The sequence below is a fragment of the Trichechus manatus genome, unplaced genomic scaffold, assembly GCF_000243295.1.
Source record: "Trichechus manatus latirostris isolate Lorelei unplaced genomic scaffold, TriManLat1.0 scaffold00031, whole genome shotgun sequence".
Classification (NCBI taxonomy): Eukaryota; Metazoa; Chordata; class Mammalia; order Sirenia; family Trichechidae; genus Trichechus; species Trichechus manatus.
Window position 1 is genome coordinate 16,480,353 of NW_004443967.1, and position 12,618 is coordinate 16,492,970.

The window sequence follows — 12,618 nt, forward strand, 5'->3', positions numbered from 1 at the left end:
GTATGAGTAGTCGTGATGGGCGCGTTCTGCTTGGTTTCAATTTTTACAGCCGACAGTTGGATTTTCTTGTCTGCTATGCGTTGCCAATGATGAGAGGAAACAGAGAGAAATTAGGTGGGGTAAGGACCAAACCTCAGCTCAGATGCTTTTCTGATCTGGAGGAAAGTGCTCTTTTATCTTCTGTATTTTTGCTCCTGGTCAGTTGAAGATGAAATCCCGGTTAATGATCACTGGACAGTGATGTCGTTCTGGAGTCGTTAACAAGTGCGGTTCTGGATGCAGGAATGGCCACTTCTCGTTCTTGGTGTCATAGGAAAAGTGTAGTCTTCCAACAGTGGGATCATAAGGCGGGTCAGTGGCCCTTGTTACGCGTTTAACATTTTCAAAAATTTGATGGCAGATATTTGACTTTTTGGCCGTCATGATAAAGAGTCTTCAAACCAAACCTCAATCCATTCCTTTCAAGTTGATTCTAACTCGTATGGATTCTATAGGACAGAGTAGAACCGCTGCATAGAGTTTCCTAGGTTGTAATCTTTACAGGAGCAGATCACCAGGTCTTTCTCCCATGGAGCTGTGGGGTGGATTTGAACCACCAACCTTTTGGTTTGCAGCTGAGTGCGTAACCACTGTGCGAACTGTGCTCCTTAAAGAGTCTTCACTGAGCATTTATTTTCCGGGCTAGTCAGTTTTCCTAGATTATGATGAAAATAATTCCAGTCTTTTTAAAGGAATCTTTAGCATAAAACGAAATCTCCTTCTTTAACAATGAACGTTTTGACGTTATCCACGATCTGATCAGAGAAATGCAGGAATTCTGACCGGGAGACTTGAGAACTTCATTATCATCAAGCAAACATGGGATGCTTTAGTTCCATCTGGTATGTCTACTTTTTCCTCTTGTGCTGTTTAAATTTCATGGATTGTATTAAAGTTTGGTGTGTTCTTTTTCTTTCCTATTTCCTCTCACTACTCCCCTAGAAAATCTGTTTCTGTTTGTCAAATTTAATTCTTTTTCTCTGTGATCCTTTTTAAGGCATTACTGAGCTTGCTCCAGGAAATATAATTTCTAGATGATCACTCTTTATTTTAAGGCTCAGAGAACAAATTTACCTTCAAGTGATAGTTAATTTCTTTCTCTCAGGCTCTTGAAGGCTTGGTGCATGGCATAAAGAAGAGGAACCTTAGATCACTGCAGACTTGGAAAAAGGGCGTCATTTGAGGCAAGCCCCTGCCTTTACACAGGTGTCTGTAGTCAACAGCCAGGAGAGGCCAGCCGAGGTCACAGATGTTTATTAAGTGGCCTTCGTGTGTCCACAATGTACTAACCCTGCTGGCTCCTCCTTTCCATAAAGATCCCTGGGGCTGGATGCTGCTGCTTTTGTTAGCTGCTGTCATGTTGGTCCCTGACTCATGGTGACCCCTTGCACAATGGAATGGAACACTGTCTGGCCCTGCATCACCCCCATGATGGGTTTGGATCAGACCGTTGTGATCCACAGGGTTTTCGTTGGCTAATTTTCAGAAGTAGATCACCAGGCCCTTCTTCCGAGTGTGTTTTAGTCTGGATGTTGTACCTAAAGGAAATTGCAGGCATGGCACAGAGATTAGGAAATCATTCTTTTGATTAATCTACAACATCAGAACTTAAATTATTCAAAGTTTTAAAAGTGGTGAGATCTGTTTTCTTCCAAAATACATCTTAATTCTTTTTCTGGCCACCTGCATCAGCTTTTTTGTCAACTGAAGGTCTTGCAAAGACTGGAAAAGGAAAATGTATTGCTAAGTCTCCCATCTCAGAAGTGACCACTGTGGCCTCCAGGCCAGCCTCCAACCCAGCAGGCATCCTTTGCACCCTATCCCAGGTGGGTCACCACCTGGTACCCAGCCCATTGGAGGAGTGCTGCTTCTTCCCAAGATGATTGAGTTGCTCCCCAAATCTCCATCCATTGGAATGGTTCTGCTCGCAAAATGGTGCACCCATGATGGCTGTTGGTTCTGTCTCCAGCACGCTGGTTATGCTATGTTCTGCAACATGCTGACTTTGACCTCTCCAATGACTGCGCAGTGATAAAGTATTTAAGTTTTCATTTCTCTGATGATTAGTACATTTGAGGATCTCTTCATATATGTGTTTCGGGGTTTCTCTTCTTTACACAGTTTATACGCTTTGTTTATTTTTTACTTGGTTTGCTATATTTCCTTGTGCATTCAAGGGCATTAATCCCTTATCAGTTTTTGAAAGGAAAGACGTATTAATGCCGAAAATGCAGAAAGAATATAATAACATGATCAAGAAGACTCCTTTAAATTGAGTAAATAGAGCTTTTTTTGACCTTCCACTTTTTTCCATTTTACTCTCTGTGAACACTTGTCACCAATGGGCCCTGATGAGTCACTGAACTAGACACTGTGTCTATCAGGAGATAATCCCCCAAGTGTGTGGCGGAAGTCAAGACACTGTATTTGCAACACTACCTGGTCAATATGCTGAGTCCCCACGTGGAGACCGTGAAGTGGGTCTGTGTGGGTCTAACTGGGTCTTTGCAAGTCTTTTGCAAGGCTCTTGGGAATCTCTGTCTTCTGATGCTTAGAAAGCATCTATTTAATAATCCTTGGAGGATATTGTTCTTTATAGCCTCATTGCTTTCTGGTCCGTAATCACCCCTCCACCCCTGGTTGTTAAAATTAGGACATTCAGGAGGGATGGAGGGCAAACCTCTGTAACATCTGCCCATTTTTGGTTTCTTTTTGTGCTCTCTCACTTATGCATCCCTGGTTTTTGAAGTTTGACTCTTGACAATGTACAAAAACCCAACATTTGGTTATTCTCTGGGAATTTCCCCAGCTCGCGCTTCCCAAGGGCTGTCTGTAATTCTCTGATGGAGTCCTTTTGCTCCTGTGGATGCACAGTTGGGATTGGTCTCTGAACTTTTGATTGACTTTCTAGACATGAGGTGGCCCGAAGCAACTTCAAATGTTGGGATAAAGATCATCTCTCTGACATGGTGCAGGGATGGAGCCATTGGGAGACCAGTTACTGGCCATGTACCCCTTGGCATTTGCAGGTCAAGCCTCTGCCCTCAGCCAGACGGGAGGCACTAGGGGTGTGGTCAGGCCTGATCCATCACTGGAGGGACTCTTCCATCAAACGTTAGATCTGTGCCCACAGTTCTGGCGTGCCCCCCTTTTTGTCCTTGCTGATTTCTTTTCTCAGCACACGGAGGGGATGGGAACTTGAGTCTGGGCCAAACCCCAAGGGGTAGGTGGGTCTGTGTCCCCGGCCCTTGAGTTTCCTGTGAGGGCCTGTGTGCCACAGAAGTACTTTGTGAGATCCTGGCTGCTCCAGGGCAGCGTCCCTCCGTATTGAACAGGGAGGAAATGAGCTCTCAATAGGTTTTCTGTTGTGGATCAGTGCTTGATGATCTGAGAATGCTGGTATGTGCACTTGTCAGTGACCCCGACCCAAGTCAGGCCGAGGGAGTGATAGAACATTTATGAATCAAGCAACCTCCTTGAGGACAGTTCTCAAAAAGTCAAGGCCTCTTCTTGGAACCGTGCTTCTTAATTTCAGATTGCCCAGTTTCTAGGCCAAAAAAAGAAGATGGGCAGGAAGGAGCTGGAGGTCTCTGTGAAGGTTACCAGCCGTGTCAAAAGTCCCTTTTGGAATGCTCTCTACGAAGTCCCTAAATTATCTCCACAGCCTCAGGATTATGGAATTCTGGTGACCGTACTGGTGATTTGACTGGTTATGCAAGAATATGAGCTCTGTATAACTCAGAGATATTGTTACAGCTTTGTTACGTCTCCCCCAACTCATTGTTTCCACTTTGTGTTTGTTTAGGGTGGTACCGAGGCTACACCTTAAGAAAAAAATCTAAGAAGGTAAGTCCTTCTTTCTATTAAACACAATGCGTGTCCCTTCATAAATCAAACTGTGAGAGGAAATCAATTCCATCTCATTTGTGTCTAAGAATTTTACTTATCTCTCTCTCTCTTAATTTAAAAAATATATGGGTTGAAATGTGGAACTGACTTGAATTATTTTCTTCTGAGCAATACATTAGGCAGAAATTGCAGCCTCATTCCCATGGGTAAATTGCTGGGCTGTGATACAGTGCTGAGTGCTTATCATAAAAAGTGGCCTTGTCTTCATTTCCTGATAGAATTTTGCATCCTATTTAGACACTGGGTGTGTAAGAGAATGGTCTGAGTATAATGACTTCAGAAAAAAAGATACTGCCCATGATTTTCGATCGTACCCTTTCTGATACATTAACAAATTTGCCCAGTGCATGCATGCTTCTTTCCCTCCTGCTCAGGGCTCATTTTAAACTCTTTAAGTCGGTTGCAAAAGAAAGCTTCTGCTTCCCCAGGACTGCTTGCATGCGTGGTCATTTGAATTTCTGAAAGGAAGGCATGTAATTACACCCCGGATCATTGTGGCGGGCACTCCCGTACACAGTTCTGTTGTGGTCCTTCCATTCTTAGCTTCATCAAAACTAATTATGGTTCTTCCATTTTGTGGTACGATGTTAAGATTTTCAAGTAATGTCCATTTGAAGCCATGGTTAGGCTGTCCACGGTAACTTATGCATCTTCATATCTAATTATGCTGGACAGATGGTTCATTTTACTTCTCTGTGTTACATTTGCCTGTCATTATCACCTCAGTGGGCTGGACCTCTGGTTGTGTCCCTGACCCTGTACCTAAGGCTTCTGACGTCCAGCAGCTCCGGGGCCTTTCTGCATTGCTGTCTCCAGAGCCGTCAGGCTCTGCCAGGCCAGGCGGAGCTGCAAGGGCTGGGAAGCTGCTCATCCTTGAGTAGGGCGGTTATTGGGTGAGGGTCCAGGCTGATGTCCATTCCAGCCTTCCCCGGACATAGTCAGTCAAGGCTGATGTTGTCCTGTGAGACATGCTCTCAGGAATGTTGGTTAGCCAAGTCTGCAGATGGAACAAGACCTCCTACCCCCAGCCCCTCCGCCTCCAGTTCACAGAGCTGGGCTGTGCATCATTACACATCCCTACACATCCAATGACCTGGATGGAGCGTGAGGTTTGACAAGATAGATACCAGCCAGCCGGACGGTGAAACAGGTTTCCTTAAGGAAAGTTCTGTTTTCACACTGATTTCTCCTTCTGTAATCACGAGTGTGTTCCCGCAGATGAACCCTCAGCTTTATCTGTGCAAGCCACACGTGAAGACTTTAGTGAAAAAGAGATTAGGATCGTGGGTAACTGTCCCCCTCACTCACCCTCCCATCCCCACATATGACAAACCTGCAGTTTCACTTGCTAGGTGTGACCCCCGGCACACGCTCACTTTCCTTCAATGCTGATTTGGGATTCGTTGCCCTGGTGGTGGAGTGGTTGAGAGCTCGGCTGCTAACTGAAAGGTCGGCAGTTCGAATCCAACAGCTGCTCTTTGGAAACCCTACCGGGCAGTTCTACTCTATCCTATTGGGTCGCTGTGAGTTGGGATCGACTCGACAGCAGCGGGTTTGGTTTTTTGGTTTTCCCTAATTTTGGCTCTTTCCCATCTCCCCTGGGCCTCCCCGAGCCACAGTCCTTCCTGCCCTGCACTGGGGTGCCCTGCCTTCACAGCTCATTGACACATCAGAGCTGAGTAGGGCTGTAGTAACTCTTCCTTCTCGCCTTCCATTTGGGTGACCCCAGTTCAATACCGAACAGGTTTCAGCAGAGCATCCAGACTAAGACAGACTAGGAGGAAAGGCCTAGAGATCTGTCTTTCCAAATCAGCCAGTCTGTCTGCTGGTATTTGAAATGCCAGTGGCATAGCTTCCAGCATCATAGCAACATGCAAGCTATCAGTGTGAGGAGCTGGCAGGCGGGTGGCGCTGGGAATGTAGAGGAGCCCTCTGTAAATGTCAGCTACTCCCATCCCAATAGTCATGCAGATTGGGTGGATTCGCCCACCTTCCTGTAGTTTATCAGATGGCCCCCCTGTTTTTCATGAGAAAGTCCCCAGGGTGTCACGGTAAGTAGTCAGTGCACATGTGACCAGCTTTCGATGGCAGTTTTATCTCTTATTTTTGGAAAGGGAAAACTGTCAGAGACCATCAAAAATCGTTCTTTAGGCACCTGGATACCTTTTTAGCTCAGTAATGAAGCCACTCCTGAGGTTCACCCTTCAGCCAAAAATTAGGCCCATAAAACAAAATGAGACTAAAGGGGCCGGCACACCAGCCCAGGGGCAAGGACGAGAAGGCAAGAGGGGACAGGAAAGCTGGTAATGGGGAGCCCAAGGTTGAGAAGGGAGAGTGTTGACATGTTGTGGGGTTGTTAACCAATGTCATAAAACAGTATGTGTACTAACTGCTTAATGAGAAGCTAGTTTGTCTGTATACCTTCATCTACAGTACAATTAAAAAAACAGAAAATTGTTCTTTAGGCATTAGCTGGTGTTGATCTACCAGAGTCCAGGTCAGCAGTAGAAGAAGCTGTGACCTCCGGAGAATACGGAGGACTTTGTGGAAATTTTCCTTTGCGAAAAGAATGCTTCTCTTTTCTTCTAGCCGTCAGCAGTCGCTTGAAGTGCTAGCCGATTGTGTTGTCACCTTTTACACTTCTGCATCTTTTCTTGGATAGGCTGCGTATGAGACTTGCTGAATTAAGAGTGATCCAACCACCCTGACCCTGCCTTTTTTTTTTGGGGGGGGGGCAGCTGTTTGATTTACAATCAGTATTCATATTGATAATGCAAATGACTGTCTTTCTTTCCCCCAAAGGGTATATTTCCTGCTTCATACATTCATCTTAAAGAAGCAATAGTTGAAGGAAAAGGGTGAGTCTGATCTTGAAGATTAAACGGAGACGTAGAGTGATTATATTCGGCCATGTTGCTCTTTTGTGTGGCTGGGTAGTATCCGGGGGTTAAGAGCATGGGTGTGATTGCCTGTGATGTAATAAAGAGTTTTGAGGGGAGAGAGGAGACTTCTAAATTAGAGTTGTGAAAGATGTGGCTTTTGATTGTTCGAAGAATCTCATGCTCCTTGAATCTCAGATATTTGGAAGCCCTGGTGCTCTGGGCTTCCCCTGTGAGCCGAGAGGTTCCCCACTCACAGCTCTGATTGCATTTTCTGGAAGACTCTTCAGGCTGCGGCACAAATGGCATTGGGGGTGAAGCAACAGTTGTTAAATTGGGGCATGTGTGAATTTACTTTTTTGCCTAATTGTGATGTATGTTCCTTAGAGGTCATAAAACTGATGTATAAGATCATTAAAAGGACATTTGTAAAGCAGGGGTCCGTTAGGCAGGAATGGCAAACGAATAACCAGGTGTGAACTTGAAAGAAGGAACATTAAAATGTTTTCCTTTTTTGTCTCTGCTACATCTTCACACTCAGTTAAATATGTAAATTATAAAATTACTAATCATATGATTACTGCATAATGACATCTCTTTGGCTGATTACAAAATTGCCTTTCTAAGCACTGGACTTTTAACATGCAAAAAAGGCTAGTTGGGGTTCTGGAGTTCCACGATGCATGATTAGAACGAAGAAAATAATTTAGAAGCGTACACAGAGATGGCCTGCAATCTGGCTTTTTTTTTTTTTTTTTTAATCTAGATAAAATGCTTTGTATGCTAAGTTACCATGGGAAGAAAGAAAAGCCTCACCTTTTGAAACTTTCATCCACTTGTAGAAATAACTGGAATAAAGTGTGCATTGGATGTATTTTGTATCTGTCTGCATCAGAAGCCTGCTATAAGCCGGATCATATATGATTAAATCTTTCTTAAAAAGTACCTTGATATATATGAAAGAATACATGTAAAATGGATGTGAATGATGAAGCATAATAATAAAGTGAACCAGAGATTATTTTTGTTCTCAGTAAATAAAGGAAGCCACACCCAGACAGACAGAGACACGTTGGGTTGCTGTTACCTGGCTGCATTCTGCTGTGTCCACCAAACCCGGTTGCTTAGCTGTTCCCTCCTTGCGAAGACCCTCCTGCCTTCAGGCCTGATGGCTGCTCTCACCTCCTACTTTCCCTTTGACCCCAGATGTCTGTGGCTGTCCATCTTCCCCGTTTCTGCTGGTCCTTCCTCCTTCCCAACGTGGGCCACTCTTTCATCCCTCCCCTGCCTGCCTCCTGCCTCTCAGACTTCATTATCCTGTCTCTCTCTTGCGTAGTATCTCTCTCTTGCATGGTGTCTCTTGCAGGGTCTCTCTCTTGCAGAGCCTCTCTTTTTGCATAGTTTCTCTTTCTCGCTTGCAGAGTCTCTCTTGCAGGGTCTGTCTTTCATGGTCTCTTGAACGGTTTCTCTCTCTCTTGCATACTGTCTTGCAGGGTCTCCCTTTTGAGAGGACCTCTGTTGTTCTCATACCTTCAGCTCTTCCCTCTCCGTGGGTATTGCTCAGATTGGAACCTCCAGCCCTGATTTTTCTCTCAAGGACTAGTTTGACCCCGCAGGGCCTGGTTAGTGAAAATAGTCACCGCCATTGGCTGAGCATCCACTGTGTCCTGTGCCCTCTTGCAGCTACTCTGCCTGGCGTTCTTTCCCTTGGTCTTATCAACGAGGCAGGCATCTGCTGGGTGGATATATTGCTGATATCCCGGCAGGTGGCAAGGTGGTTACAAAGATAACACAATACAGCGAGATCAGATGCTTCAGAGCTGGTTCGCACGTTAGTCCCAGGGACAGGTCGGGCCTAGCAAGAGAGAGGAAGGTAAGAAGGAACCACAGCCGAGGCCAGGATGTCGCTCAGGGAGCAAGGCCGCTACCCGCTTGATGAGAGTTGGGTGCTAACCGAGCTGCATCCCTTCTAGTAGGCAGCGTGAAGAGGCCAGTGTAAGCAGCAGGAGACTCGGGATCTGCAAGGTGGAGACAGCCGGTTGATGAGATGGGTTCATGCTGTGAGCTGAGAGAAACTTCTCCCCAGAGGCTTTGTGAGGGTGACATTGATAGCGTAAGGCACAACATCTCCACCAATATCCTTACAGGGAGACCTGGGGACAGACTTGGCAGGGCTGTGTTAACAGTCACATCCCTTCATAAACACTGAGGGAGTCGCACCTGAGCATGATCTTGGGGGCAAGCCCCCTTAGATGCCTGATCCCTGCTGCTCAGGGTGGCACATGCTGCTAGAACTTTCCATGGAAACTGGCTTTCTCCTCGGGACTCGGTTGTTTTGTCCTTTGGGGCCCCCTACTATTCATAGGTCCCTGTAGGTCTGAAGCCCAGGTGTGAGCCACGGCCAGTGTCTTTCCCACTGGTCCAGGCCTCATGCAAATAAAGCACGTAGGTGACACCTAATCCGTGTCCCTGGACATTCCATGCTGGTTGGAGTCAGGACACACAGGCGCCCTAACTTCACAAGCCACAAACTGAATCTCTGCCCCCGCCCCAAACTTTCTGAGTCCTGTTTAGTGAAGATCCTGACCCCAAGCATCAGTCAAGGGCTCCCTTTTTGTGGTGGCGAAAAGGGTAAGCAGATAATCATACTTGGGATCGGAGAGGGTACCTGTGGACCTCTGAAAGCCGTAACCTCTGATATTTCACCGAGGATGACTTTGTCACGTTTTATCACATAATGACTATTGTGCATGATGGAAATGTAAGAATACTCTTGACCCAAACTTGCATTTTAATGCCAGCAGGCTGGTTGTAATTTATGGCGTCTGTAAGAGAGATGGGCACACACATTATGACTACTTCCCAAACCCTGACCTTCGGGGGACTTGCATATGATCTGGTTCACCTCTTTTATCTAACCTTGACATGTGAGGGGAAGGCTTACATGCAGGGTCATGTATGAACATTCTCAAATCTGTGCAAACACTGGAGCCCTGGGGGCGCTGTGGTTAAGAGCTTGGCTGCTAACCAAAAGATTGGCAGCTCAGATCCACCAGCCGCTCCTTGGAAACCCTATGGGGCAGTTTTTCTCTGTCCTGTAGGGTCACTATGAGTCAGAATTGGCTCGATGGCAACGGGTTTGGTTTTTTTTTTTTTTTTCATACAAATACTACTCATCGTTCTTTGATGTATGTGCTTATCTGTGTGAACATCGTCCTATTTTTAGCTTTTCTTTCTGTTTGCCTAAATCCCGAACTCGGTGGCCCTGATTGGGAATTTACAAGGCACAGGCCTCAGTGGTTCATGCCGCCGTGGACTGAGATGTTCTTCCTTCTCTCCATCCCAGGCAACATGAAACGGTCATTCCAAGTGACCTCCCACTCATCCAGGAAGTCACCACGACACTCCGGGAGTGGTCCACCATCTGGAGGCAGCTCTACGTGGTGAGAAAGCGGGATTCTGACTGGAAGCCGACACATAGACGGCGGTCTCTTTGAACCTTGCAGGATGTGTTTCCTTTCCCCAGGAACCTCAGAGAGATGGGGTCTTAACTCAGAAAGGGCAAAGAAAGCACCGTGGCCCATTCACTTGTCCACCGTTGGGGCCATGTGCCCTTTGACCTGCTTTCTGCGGTTTTTTTTTTTTGAGGTGGGGCAGCTGTGCTCACTGTAATAGAGTGAACTGTAAAGAAAGGAGCCACAGAATTCGCCTTTCCTCATGTTGTAAAGTAGGCGATCGTATTGCTCTAATGTCACATTTTACGTTTTGATCATGAAGAGTAAAATCTGCTTTGAAACCATAATAGTTGCACTTTGATAGACGCAGTAGAGGGTTATTATTATTATTTTTGTGATTGTCCGGCTGTAGGTAATGCTTCTTATCATTTGGGAAAAAGGCATCATCTTCTCCATTTTACCATGTTTGCAACCTTGGCAGGAGGTATTTTACATTCCAGCGTCGTGGGCCACTGTCCGGTTCCCCCAACCATGGAAGGAGTCTTATTAATGCGGAGAGGTTGAGGCCCCGACATCTTCCATTTCGTATTCCCACAGGGCATTTCTGTTCACATAAATTTATATTTGCAGAAGATTACCTTTTGTTAAGCCTCTGTTTCTATTCAGAGTATTGATTTCTCATATGCTAATGTATCCGGCACAGAGCGAGAGCTCTGGAAGGAAGTCAGTGTGTCAGTTTCTTGGGAGCAGAGAAGGCGTCCTACAGTCCCACAGCTGCTGGCTGGGCAGCCTGTTGTTTCTGATTATACAGTGGTTTCCTATAAATGCGCAGTAATAAGCGGTTGCAGTAATGGTTCATCAAACGTACTGAAAAACCTAAAAGCATAAAGTTAGCCATGAATGTTTTGCGTAAATCTGAGCAATTTTGTAGTCAGTGTTTCATGTTCAACTTAGCAGTTTTTTAAACAAAAATATGGCAGCAAAACAAACAGGAGTCGATGCTGACTAATAAGTCAGTGGACCTGGCTGTAGCCATCTGAGTCTGGAATGCAGATTCCTGATGATCACGTTGGTTTCCTTTTAAAAACCTCACTTCCCTCTTATGGACTTACACCGTGTGATTTGTGCAAAGCCAAGGCAGAATCTTTTCATAGTTTTCTGTGTATTTTTTTGCTCTGCCCTGTGGTTGTAGACAAATGGGCAAGATTTAAAGGATATTGGATGTTTGATGTGGCTTCAGGAAAATGGACAAGGATAATTAGTAAGAGGGAAATGAACATAATTTTGGAAAAAAATCATTCATTTTGACCATTTAGTTTCCTTTTCATTTACAAAGTTAAAATTAGTGTAATATTATGAAGCATAGCTTATGGGATATGAAACAGCCTGTTAGGGTATTACATGGTGGGTAGGTGGGATCTTGGGATGGTCAAATACTAGAAGTAGTGGAATGGGAGAGGGGTTCTGATGTACAGACCAAAAACCAAACCAGTTGGTTATGAGTCAGTTCTGACTCATGGTGACCTCATGGGTGCAGACTAGAACTGCCTTATCAGGTTTTCATGGCCATGACCTTTCAGAAGCAGATTGCCAGGCCTTTCTTCTGAGGTGCCTCTGGATGGTTTTGAACCACCACCCTTTTGGTTAGGAACCGTGCAGTTAATTGCATGTACCACTGGGGACTCCTCAGGTATTTAGTTATTTTAAAAAGCAGCAATGAGCACACTTTAATCTTTTAAAGGGATTATGATGTTAAGAATTTATCAAATTAAGTTCCACCTAGACTTCTTTCCATGGAAAGAAAAAATAACCCCAGTCTACTTGATGGATTGGTACTCTTGCAATTGCAAAATGGTTGCTTTTCTTCGTCCATCAATCCCATCACCGTACGTAGATGATGATAAGAAGTGTGGATTTTGTGTCTTACTTGCGTTTCCTTTGGCATGAGGGAGCCCAGAGCTTGCAGAGGGAGATTCGGATTCTGGCAGAAGTGTCTCTGTGCTGTATTGACACGTGTACCGGGAAGCCCCCTGGGGCCTTTGTCTTCATAGCTCAGCTGAAGGCAAGGCCTAGGAGCTCAGCGGCACAGTGTGCGGAGAATGACCCAGGGCACAGGGTAGACGGTAGGCAAGGGGTGGGATTCAGGTCTTTAGGCTCAGAATATTCGAAGGTACTTTAAGGCTTGCCCATCTTGAGCCGGATGCGGGAAGCTCATGGGGTGGACTTTGAGGTTTGAAGTTGCCTCCTGCTGTGGTCAACTTCTTGGCTTAGTGGTACCTGCTCTGGCATATTGGATGGCACGTTGGTGTTACACATTACTTTTTATCCTTTTGACT

The 12,618-nt window shown here is 45.5% G+C and overlaps 1 protein-coding gene across 1 annotated transcript in view; it reads left to right on the forward strand.

Annotated features, from left to right (window-relative positions):
- DOCK1 (dedicator of cytokinesis 1) overlaps positions 1-12,618 on the forward strand; it is a 569,919-nt gene that overhangs the window by 68,929 nt on the left and 488,372 nt on the right. The window contains exons 3-5 of the mRNA XM_023730055.1: positions 3,845-3,885; positions 6,751-6,806; positions 10,174-10,270. Coding sequence (XP_023585823.1) covers positions 3,845-3,885; positions 6,751-6,806; positions 10,174-10,270 — 194 coding nt within the window. The remainder of the gene's footprint in view (positions 1-3,844; positions 3,886-6,750; positions 6,807-10,173; positions 10,271-12,618) is intronic.